This window comes from Leptodactylus fuscus, chromosome 1, assembly GCF_031893055.1.
Source record: "Leptodactylus fuscus isolate aLepFus1 chromosome 1, aLepFus1.hap2, whole genome shotgun sequence".
NCBI classification, from domain to species: domain Eukaryota; kingdom Metazoa; phylum Chordata; class Amphibia; order Anura; family Leptodactylidae; genus Leptodactylus; species Leptodactylus fuscus.
In genome coordinates, this window is record NC_134265.1 from 279,911,039 (window position 1) to 279,923,477 (window position 12,439).

General features: G+C 39.7%; 1 protein-coding gene across 5 annotated transcripts in view; it reads right to left on the reverse strand.

Annotated features, from left to right (window-relative positions):
• Window positions 1-2,572: 2,572 nt before the first annotated feature.
• The window catches only part of ANAPC10 (anaphase promoting complex subunit 10), a 50,918-nt gene continuing 41,051 nt past the window's right edge, over window positions 2,573-12,439 (reverse strand). For all 5 annotated transcript variants that reach the window (XM_075257843.1, XM_075257851.1, XM_075257817.1 and 2 more), the window contains exon 6: window positions 2,573-3,263. In XM_075257843.1, the coding sequence (XP_075113944.1) occupies window positions 3,033-3,263 (231 nt within the window). In that variant the 3' untranslated portion in view covers window positions 2,573-3,032. The remainder of the gene's footprint in view (window positions 3,264-12,439) is intronic.

Below are 12,439 nucleotides of genomic sequence, written 5' to 3' on the forward strand. Positions count from 1 at the left end.
ACCCCATGTATGGGACCCTGATGGGACTTGGCAGCACTGTAAGCGACCGTCTGCTTCACCCCAAGTGTGAGAAGGAGCGCTATCGCAGGTCCTTCCTTCCAACCGCGACCAGGCTGTATAATCTACATCAGACCAAACGAAGAGCTCTCCGCACAGAGAACTAATGATTATGAGGATGACCATGAGGTCTTCCTCTTTCTCTTCTGTTTTTCCTTAGCTGCCATGGACTCCTAGTATATCTTCTCTTCTCAGCTTATCTGTGTCTACGTCTGTAACATATTACTCTGTATTATCCTGTATCTGTATTACTATGCTGCTGTAACACGCTGAAATTTCCCCAAGGTGGGACTATTAAAGGATTATCTTATCTTATCTTATCGGCTTTCCCGATCTGTGCCCCGGGTAAAGAGCTTCCGGGACGGTATCGTAGCACTTTACAGTCAGAAGGGTGTTCCTGAGAGTCTGTCAGGAACATCCTTCTCCACAGCAGCGCCTATCGCGCTGTACAGTGTGATCGGGGAGGAACGCCCCCTCCCTCTGCTCACAGTACTTGTCCATAGACAAGTATTATCAGGAGGGGAGGAGGCGTTCCTCCCCGCTCACACTGTACAGAGCGATAGGCACTGCTGTGGAGAAGGACGTTCCTGACAGACTCTCAGGAACACCCTTCTGACTGTAAAAAGCTACGGTACTGGCACCGCTAGCTCTTTACCCAGGGCACAGATCGGGAAAGCCGACAGTGCGCTGAATTCAGTGCACTGTCGACTTTCCAGCAGTATATAGAACTGCCTGTGCCCCAAACCATGAAAGGTCCTCCTTAAGGGCAGGTATCCTGTCTAAAATGCACTAGTGGCTGCCACCACCCCTATACACCATTGTATACTATCATGCGCTTATGGCATTCTATTAAAGTTTTTTTATTTTTTTGCATGATCTGCTTTTCAGTACTTGCAGTTTATCGAACTGATAATGCACCTTATCTTTGGACAGGACTAAGTCTGTGTCCCATATTGGGCAAGCACAATTGAGTAAGATTAAGATCTTTAGGTTTGCATTTGCAAATATTGGGAAACTAGTCACCTTGATCACCTTGAATAAACTGTGTAAGAGTGACAGGAGACATTGGGAATAGTGCCTAGCCATTCCTCCTACAGCTTTAAATACAGTACACCAGATCAAAGTGTGCATGTTTTGGGGGGAGTTTGTGAATATTAGGGTCATAGGAACAGATTTCTAAAGTGTATCTCAATATAGCTTAAAAGGATTGTATCATAAAAAAAAAAACAAAACACAACGTCTCAAACTAAAAGTATGTACCTTTATTTTGAAGGTCCGTGCTGCAATTTTTGAATTTTTCTTCATTGTGCTCAGTGCACAGCGTGGTCATCCATTCCAGTGCCGCCTTTCTTCTGCTCAGTCGGCCATTCTCCTCCTCTTCTTATAGGAGACCACCACAAAATGGCTGACAGAAAAGCAGACTGCACATGTGCATTGGCCATTTGATGCTAGTCTCCTGTAAGAGGAGGAGGAGAAGGAGAATGTCCGATTGAGCAGAAGAAAGGCAGCGCTGGAGTGGATGACAATGCTGTGCTCAGAGCAAGGAGGGAATACCCTCTGTGCTTTCTGAGCACAACAAAGAAAAATTCAAAAATGGCAGCACGGATCCTTCAAAATAAAAGTAAGAGATGAATAGCTTTTATGAATGATAAAAATAAAGAAATGGATAACGGCTATTCCTACCTGCTTTTAGTTTAAAACATGTTTTTTAATGATAGAATCCCTTTAACAAAGTGACTTACAGATGTGGCACTGAACTGTTGGGTCCTGTGAAACATTTGACAATGGACTCAGTCAAGATAAAGTTTTATAATAAAAGAAGCGTATTATTGTTACATACAATATAATTGCCAAGTACTACTTTCAGCTTTTTTCTTTAACCATAAAAAATAATATATAAAAAGGCTATTGTGAATAATAGTTTATTTATAAAATCAAAAGAAAAAAATGGATTTAGAAATTAATCAATAATAGTTTTCCTTTTTTCATGGAACATGTTTAAATATCAAATGAGAAACAGATAAAAGTAGTCATAGTTACAAAAGAGAGAGCATATCATGTTTGGCACAAAATAATGAAGAGTTAAAAGAATATCTTCTGTGTTCTAGATAGCAAACATAAAGCAGGACACAAAGATGTTAAAGGTCTCATCAAAATAGAGAATATGATAGACAATGAAATGCTGGAGATCAAGTGGACATCTTATTATGTTTTTCCAACTAAATTTGGAACAAATAGAGCATACTTATTAATATACAGTTAACCATACGTGTTCATGTGAGGTTGTCTTCACAGACGATATTTTAGTAAGAACTAGAACTGGTATTATTGTTATTTTGTCAAAAGTATCAAAACCAAAAAAGAAACAGGGCACAATAATAGTTCGATGCAATGAAATCGAATTTATCATAGCTCTCATGGTTCCATTATGGATGGAATGCATAACACTAGTCTAAACACTTTCTATAGCACAAGTGTAATAAGTTATCCATCAGCAAAAAATATAACAAAAAAAATATTTGCCAACAGTACACTTGCATAATTTCTCAGAAATGAAAATACAGATTAACATTAGCCAGGTGTGTATTTTTTTTTTTTTGTTACGTTTGTAATGTCTACACATACCTACTTCAATTGCGTTAGAAAATAAATAAGATAAAAATGAGAGCCATCTATTCTGGCATGAAAACAGCTTCTAACAGTATTCCCTTGGAAAAAGAGAATAAGTTTATCAATTGAATTTCTCCTACGTAAAAATTGTGAACATTAAAAAGAAAAAAAGTATGTGAACATTACAATAAATAAACTAGATCGGGGAGCAAATTAGATTCACTGTCAGAATAAAATGGCTCGAAACTTAATAAAAACTTGGTACTATGGAATAAAATTATACTTTGCTGCTACAATAAAAAAAAAAATAAAAGTGTCCATTTAGGAACATGTCAATGCCAACCATTTATTGGATCTTGGTTAGATCACCTGATGAAACGATGCATCATAAAATCAATAGTTGTGCATCTTGGGAATTTGCCTATGGAGCTTTCTTCTACTGGAGTAAACACTTTGATCTGTCGCATATGAGTATCTCGTCCATTCTGATGATTTGCTAAAACGGCTATCTGGATCATGAATGTTCGGATTGGTCTTTTATGCGCATCTGTTAAGGGCACGTGTATCCAACCACTTGGTTCTACCAATTCTAGTTGCTACAAGAAAAACAGAAAGGTACATATTAGGTCTAAACACATCAATTAACACATATTTCAAATGAATTACAACATAAGAAGCCTCTCCTCTTAGACATACACAAAGTAGTCTCTTATCTTGAATACACTGGACTCATAACTATGGGACCAATGTATTCTTCTGGAGCTCCTATTTGTCATAAGGAACTATTTATGCCATTCTGGACATGATGAAGAGGAATGGATACCTATATATTGCAGTCCATCTAAGTGGAATTGTTGCTGGGATATAATTTGGGACACTCAAACTCTAAAGATACTTTACGTCATGAGTGTAAATCCAAAAATATATCTTCTTGTCTCTTCCTCTATCCTGGTATCCTGCACCAAAGAGCATGACATTTCAGCAGATATCATTAAATAGCTTGTCCCGGGGTCTTACTGGTCAGCTGTTTGGAGATACTGTGACACTGCAGAAGGTGCTGCAGCCTTTTCACAGCAGAGATGCTGACAGTCGACCCTCACTAATCTAGTATCCATGGCCTATTCTGAGAACAGGGCATGAATATTAAAATCCTATACAACAAACCCCTTCAAGCTGGACATACAGGTTAGATGGAACTCAGCTAAAACCTGCCTAGAATACAGACTGCCTCCTTTGACAGCAAGTGATAGGGTAAAGAAGCGCTAAAGGGGTTGTCCAAGATCTTGAAGTGTTTTAAATACTGATAACCTTTCAACAAGTTAGGTCATCAGGCCACAACGAAGATGATAGCTAATGCTACCACAGAGTTGGGGCCTTTTTCAACTCTGTAGTAGCATCAGCCATCTTCTTCAGTGTGGCATGCTGGAGGAGTAGTATACTAGTCAGGGACAGAAATAGACTCGACAGGTTGGTTAGAAGGGCCAGCTCTGTCCTGAGGAGCCCACTGGACCCAGTACAGGTGGTGGGTGACAGAACAATACGGTCTGTGGTGAGCTCCCTGCTGGAGAACAACTCCCACCCCATGTATGACACCGTGACAGCACTGGGTATTACTGTCAGTAACCGACTGCTTCACCCCAAGTGTGAGAAGGAGCGCTATTGGAAATCCTTCCTCCTAACCACGGTCAGGCTACATAATGTACATTAGGATAAGCAAAGATCACTCCGCACAGAGAACTAAATGATCCTGAAGTCTCCTTTTCTTCTTAGTTGCTATGACTCTTAGAATCTTTATTCTATCTGCTATGCTGAGTTTGTTTGTATTCTCTCTTGCAATATATTCCTGTATTATCCATGCTGCTGTGGGTGTGAGACCTGGAAGCAATCAGCTGATCTCACTGCCGGAAGCAGTATACAGTTTATATCCTCAGGATAGGTCATCAGTATCCAGAATATGTCCTCCAAAAACCATGTGCAGACACTAGATCTTCTATATAAACGTGTATATAATATATAGTAGTGTCAAAGAACCTGAACTCAGCTGTCACCTCAAAAGATTGTATACAATAAAATTAAAACAAAATATAGAGAGGGTACTGGTACTTTCTTTTCAAACTTTCAGTTTGAGGAATTTTTTTTGCAAGGTACAGAGTCCTAAACAGACATCACATACAAACGTAAAGAGAATGTGCCGCCAGGAAATTACCTATTGCTTAAAACACATTTTTATGTTAAACATATTTTAAATTTTGGTGATGATGTTTTTAATTTTCAAAAATTTCCTAAAAGTCTTGCAAATCTAACCTTCTGCCACAAAACCTAAAACTTCCTGATTTCTGAAAAGGAACCATGAGTCATAGATGCTATGGTCTGGAGCAGACCCAATTTACTTAAAATGAGTTTTCTAGGCATTCCCTGTGACTTGAAAACAGGAGGTCTCATTGTATTGTGTGGCCTAGTGGACAAAGTCAGAACCGCAGTTTATAATCATGTAATGTATGAAAAACATTGTTATCCTTAAAAGATGAATGCTAGCTGTACTTGCTTATGCTTGAAACTGGTATAATGTTATATGATAAGATGGCACCTGTATCCAGGATGGGTGCAAGAAAAACAAATGCCTGGCTTGCTGCCAGAAGACAGCTCCCCAAGGTTACCACGCAGGACCGGGAGCAGCTGGCTATATATGGCACTGCTTAAACTTTTTCTGTTTGATTGAGATGTACCATACCATTCAGGAATGAATATGAAAACTTACATTGTTATCTCTCTTCCTTTCTTTGCTACTATTTAACCCCACGTTGATTTAATAAAGCGCATTAGTGCACGTTCACTTCACTTCTAAGAGAGGAGTTAATACCAACACTTTGTGTCTGGTATCAATATCTCGGCACTAGCCCTTAGCTCATATCAATTAGGACAACGACAGTTACCCGGGATTATTGGTCAATTAGTCATAAACACGGCTTTGACTTTATCATCATCATCATTATATATATATATATATATATATATATATATATATATATATATATATACACTGTATATATGTAATAAAAAGTGGTTCACAAAGACGAGTGCACTTCACAAATGCAACTAAGCCCCTGCTAGCCATACACGAGACTGTTGGCCAAACGTGTGTTGATTTTAAAGTCATAAGCCAAACAGAATGGGCTTCCTCCATTCACACTAGATGTAAAAACAATACAAAATACAAAAGTGCATGGCCCTAATGATCCCTTCAAGAAGTCAGAAGGCAAATAAGGAGCAACCCATTGAACTGGGAGTGTCATACGCCACACCTATAACACAACTAGTATAGTGGACTTCCATATGAATATAGGTAGTTGTACCTAGGGATGCAGCTATAGAGTGAATACGGTATCCTTAAGGGGGCCCAAAGGTCCCTATTCTATATAAAATATGCCACTATTCTAAATGGCACGAGGTAGGTAGAGGCCCCATTATAGATTTTGCATTGGCACCTAGGAGCTTCAAGTTCTACCTCTGCCTGCAATAAATTCTTCATATGCTACTTTGGGTTGAGGACTTACAAATGATGTGGCTCTCTCACACCTCAGAGATACAAGAAAACCAATACCACAGAAGTACTTCTTGTGCTGAGCCCAGAAATGAAAAATTATTACCATATTTTTTTTTTTTTTTACTGAAAATAAATTTTCTATCCTATGTTAATAAATCTCATTATTTTCCCATATGCTCAGCACTAGCATTATAAATAGAGTGATATCTTACAAAAAGTAAAGGTTACTTGCGCTGCAAAGAACATCTTCTTATTTACTTGGATTTAAGTGAATTTAACATAATTGAGGAATATTTTGAGGTTGACCCTTTTTTGTTCCAAATGCCAAAAAAACAAATTTAAATTTAAGGCGAAAGGTGTAAAAATATATGAATGACTTGGCTGAAATAAGCAGAAAAATAAGAAAATAAAAAGTATCAATGTGGAAAATCATAGAGAAAGAGCTAAGGAAAAACTGAGCCACCTTGCCAGAAGATCTGCATGTATGTTTTCCTGTCTGGAAGGTCCTCAATAACAAAATGTCACACAGAAAGAAAGCTTGCTCTCAAATCTATAGTCACTTGTCCTTTAACAGATATCACGGCTTTGCCATAGCACTGTACCTGTCAACACTTAAAGTGTTACTATCTGGCTTGACGCCACCTCCTTTTTATGTAGGAAGAAGACGATCTTGTAGAAATGAGGCAGTAGTTCCAAAAAGGGAGATGTTGCTAGATCCAAAAGAAACTTCCACAGTTCCAAGCAAGTTAAAAGGAGAGCCCCTACAAGAGACGCTTTAAGGAAAAACCCAAACAAAAACAAGCAGAATGGATTCTGGTGAAAGAGGCAATTGTAGGAAGAAAGCTCTTTTATAGCAGCAAACAGTTATGAGACATTAAGACCACCATGTAAGGAGATGACTTCGGCATCTTTGGCAGTTCCTTCTGCTAGATCAGAAGCTTTGATTTTCACTTGAAATAGCTAAAGAACGGTACAGCTAAGAAAGACACAGGCCTCACAGAACAAGTATGGAAGCAGGAGTTAGGAAAAGCACTTGATAAAATATACAATCAGGAATAATATTGTATTTATTCATCTTAAATGTAGAGAGCGCCTACCTGGCTTGCCTCATAACAAAAACATATCACTAACCATATTTTCCACAATAAGTTAGTATTATTATTCTACAGCCAATAAACAAGTCTGATAAGGATTACCCATCGTGGATACAGAATTTTTTTTTTTTTTTATAGAATGGTCTGACTGATCACAAGGTATCCTACTGCCGTGGCCCCTATATAAATGTGTGAAAACGTGGCTTAAAGAGGACCTTTCACATGCGGTTTTATATACCGCTAGAAAGCAGACAGTGCGCTGAATTCAGCACACTGTCGGCTTTCACAATCTATGCCCTGGGTAAAGAGCTATCGGTGCCGGTACAGTAGCTCTTTACCGTCAGAAGGGCATTTCTGTCAGTCAGTCAGGCATGCCCTTCTTCACAACAGCGTTTATAACACTGTACTGTGAGAGCAGTGAGGAACACCTCCTCCCCTCCTGATAGTACTCGTCCATAGACTAGAACTGGCTAGGCGTTCCTCACTGCTGTCCCAGTACAGAGCTATAGACGCTGCTGTGAAGAAGGGCATGCCTGACAGAATGTCAGAAACGCCCTTCTGACGGTAAAGAGCTACGGTACCATCACCTATATATCTTCACCAAGGCACAGATCGTGAAAGCCGACAGTGCACTGAATTCAGCGCACTGTCGGCTTTCTAGCGGTATATAAAACCGCATGTGCCCCAGATTGCAAAAGGTCCTCTTTAAAGTCTTCAATTTCAATGCAGCACAATAGCAGGGGAAATAAAGCATCACCAAAATCCTTTGGCTAACACATAGGTGTCCTAAATGGAGAACCTCTCTATATAGAATTTAAAATAGTATTTTCTATATGAGACAACTGTGTTGTGTACCCTATGCGATTTGAGAAGCCATTTTAAGATTTACCTCAGCAACTACTATTTTGATAAAAGAATTTTACTAGTCGCCAGCTGGGGTACATGTAAGATTCATAATTAGAGGGGTGGGGGGAAGTTAACTTATGCTGGGTTGAAGGTTCACACCAGTGCTTGCAATACATTCAGGGATTCCATTCCTCTCTCCACATGAAAAATGCAAGCAGTGCTTTTCTCTCTGCATTTTTGCCCTTTTCGGGTAGAAACCACACTGACCCCATTATAGTCTATGGGATCTGTGAGTTTCCTAAGGTAACTACTGTTATTTGGGGTTTAGGTTTTCTTTTCAGGGGTCACAGAACGGAAACCTGAAAGCAGGTGTGAACTTAGCCTCACCTATTTTTGTAATCTACCAATCATCATTTGCTACATTTATTATACGAGCTAATATGAGTCTAAGTAATACATGAGTTTCATGGCTGTAGGGTTGGAGTCAGCAAAAAGTTACTGACTCCATATTCAAAAGAAAATGATGAACTATTTCTAATTGTATCGTACAATTATTGGCATTATGTAAATAATTAGATGAATAATTTGTTACATTTTATCTTTTTTTTGTGAATTGGAGAAGTTTTAGGGCTAGTTCACACGGGGCTAGGGACTGTGTATTTTGGTCCTGATTTTGATGCGGGAAACCGCGTCAGAATAGGACCAAAATGCGCCTGTCGCGGCTTCCGGATCCGGAGTAGACCCAAATGAATGGGCCTAGTCCAGAGGGTACTGTCGCGAGGTGGACACCGCGGCTGAATCAGCCACAGAATCTGCCTGAAGAAAGGACAGCTCTTTTCTTTTTTCCATGAGTGGGAACAAATCACTCATGGAAAAAAAAAAAAAAAAAAAAAAGGACGCTAGTGGTCTACATAGACATCTATTGTGAGGGGGCGAATTTTGAGCTGAATTCGTCGTCAAAATCCGCCCCCTCTTGCCCCGTGTGAATGAGCCCTTACTGCTCCTGACTGACCATGAATGTCAGCTATTTATGAAAGTAAGGCGGGAGAAAAATATCTGAGTCAGAGTCGGTGGTATGGCCTACCGATTGCACAGTCTTACATTATTTTATCGGAATGGAGTAACTGATGACACTCAAATGCCAGTTTGAGAAATTTTACACATCTGCAGGATAAACGCTACTTTAATGTATGCCATTTTCTTTTATTTCTACAGGGGTCTCATACAAAGAACTAGGTGATGCCAAGGAAGTCCAGTGGGTTGAAGACCACGATAAATAAGTTTTAACATTACTTATCTTAAATTTGTCTCTGGAATCCAATAGATCATTGAAGTAAAAGGAAGTGCTGCAGGACACCTTTGTGGCCCTTTTTCAGATCACCAGGGGTACTATTAAGGGCTAGTTCATACGTGAAAACCGCGTGCCAAATTTTGGTCTGGAAAAAACCCGCTTCCTAATCATTTTTTTGACATTGAGGAGTTTTTTGGTAAAAAAAAAAAAAAAAAAAAAAAAAAAAAAAAAAAAAAAAAAAACACTTCAGAAAACGCCAGGCGATGTTTCCCTGCTGGGCAGTGAATGGACCGTAAAAAAACCCACGTCACGGTTTTTGCACAAACCGCGCCAAAAACCGCTACGCGGTTACCGCCTCCCATTCACTTCTATTGCCTTCCTAAGGCAGAATACGCCTCAAGAAAGGTCATGTCGCTTCTTTTTTCCGCTAGCGACAACATGCCACTAGCAGAAAAAAGACCACCATTGTGAGGGAGGCGGATTATAACGTGGATTCCGCACCATAATCCGCCCCCCTCTGTGCCAGTGTGAACGGGCCCTAAGATGTCACATCTTAAAAGACTAAAGATCTGATGGTGATAGCGCTGGTGATCTCGGCACGGTGACTAGCATTGTTGTCTCGCAGCACTGGGTTCCCTACGCTTTGTAAAAAAATATGACCATTAGACATAATCTATACATGTTGTAACAGTTTAGTGGATGTAGTCCTGCAGATCAGGCTTTTCTACAGGACTTTAGCTTTCATTGACTAACTGGGTATCAATGAAACACTGAGCCTATTACAATACAAGAGAATGTGGTTTAAAGTCATTGTGCACATCCATAGAAGTAAATAAAATCCATAAAATTCTATCACCTAGGATTTCCTGATCGCTAAGGAGCCGACAACACAAGGATATTTGGAACGTTAAGTTCTATTAAGCGTGGTCAAACGTTCTAACCGCAGGATTTGATTGGGTGCGATGTGAAACTATCATCATTGCTTTGGGTACTGGAAAAACCATTTAACCCAGATGTTCAGGCACACAATCAAAACCCTTTAAACCAATTGTTCATCCTGTGAATGTTTTACTTCTGCTGTTATGACATACTACAGCCTTTTGTTTTACTCATCAGACTAAGTGGGGAATAAAGCCTGCAACTTAAGAAAAAGCTGTAACGGCAGATGCGTAAAGGGATTTTACAGGATTAGAAAGTTACTGACCTATTCTTAGGATGGGGTATCAATTAAAAATAGGTGCGGTCTGACTCTTGGCACAACCCTGTCGATCAGCAAACCTAACGGGCAGCGTCAATAGCCAGAAGCCAAATGTCAAGAACAGATTCCCTTTACCGTTTACCAGATACAACGCCATATTCTTTTAATATTGGCTGTGACTGGTACTGCAGTTCAGTCTCACGTATGTGAATGAGATTGAGCTGCTCTATGGGCACAAGAAAGTATTCAGACTGAGAAATACAGTATAGCCATGTGATGGCCATATTTCCTGGTCTACTCCCCAACACGCACATGATGTTGCAAGTGCAGGACAACAGAATTCTGGTAGTTCTGATGGTCACAGCATCATAAATCAGTCTGAAGTTGTAAGTTCAGTTTGGACTGGTGAAAATAGGTTACAAAAAAGACATTTTATTCATTATGCAAATTAGGTACAAGCTGTACAAGCTCATGTTTTCAACAGAGAAAGCTGTGCTCAGGGATTTTTGGGAGCTCCCCCCTGTGCTCTGGGTACCTAATTTGTATAATGAGTAAAATGTTTTATCCTCAGCTCCCACAGGACTGTCAGACATAATGAAGATATAATTTCTAAGCATGTCACAGTACCTACAGCGCTATGGTGGCAATTTGAAGAAGTTGGGGGAAGGCAATAGACTCCCTTTAAAAGCACTTTGTATACATCAAAAATATCAGAGAATTAGTCTTGTATACTGTATTATGGACGGTTCACATTTGCACCCGTTGTCCGGTTTATGCATTCTGTCGGGTTTCCATCTTCAGCCCCAGCGAAACTGGACAGGGGACAGAAACCTGGCGGCCAGTTGTAAAACTCATTTACTTGAATGGATTTGTAAAGGTAACCGCCCGTGTCTGCCTGCGGCCAGTCCATGGGGAAACCGTTTTGCACGTCCAACTTTGTGTCCAGCTAAAAAAAAAAACAAACTGTTTTCCCGCGGACAGGCTGCAGCGGACATGGGCAGTCACCTTTACAAACCCATTCAAGTGAATGGGTTTTAAAACTGATAGCCGGGTTTATGTCCCCTGTCCAGTTTCAGCGGGGCTGAAGACGGAAACCCAATGGAATGCACAAACCGGACACAAGTGTGAACACCCCCTAAGGAGTAATCTATTCTCTAATTCACATCTATTAATGTACTTAAGTTAAAATGTAAATAGTAGCCACAAGTAAAGTTATTGTCAAATCTGAACCATACATTTTACCATTACCTTTTGAAGCAAAGTTCTAACTTTGCACCTTCGTCTACTGTTTCCAAAAAGAAAAGGGAAGCAACTTTGCAAAGTGTCTTAATAAGAAAGTTATTCTAGAGCTCCTTGTGTCTCCATGGTAACAAAAAACAAAAAGGCAAACCCTGTGTAGTCAGATCCTGAAACCATACTGCCAACCCAATGTATGTTAGAGAGCAGGATGGGTCAGATGGGAGCGTGACTAGCTGATCAGGCTACGCCTTGTTTACAAACTGTAACCATGGAGACACATGGGTCTGATTACGAGCTGTAGACCCAAAAAGAGAGGGTGTTTTTAATCAAAACTACTTTAGTATTCTTTAGCAAATGAAAGGATAATTACTTGTAGTAATAGTCCTTACCATTTAAGAGTTATGTGAACATTGAGCCCTCCCTTCTATGTAAAATTTTCTATTTGAATAGGCGTCAAGTAATACTATAAACCGCTGTAGTGGCTGCAAAAGGATAAAAGCTACATGTATACACTGATCTGTGACCTTCCCTTTCAAATCAAATGGTTAAAAATCCTTTTT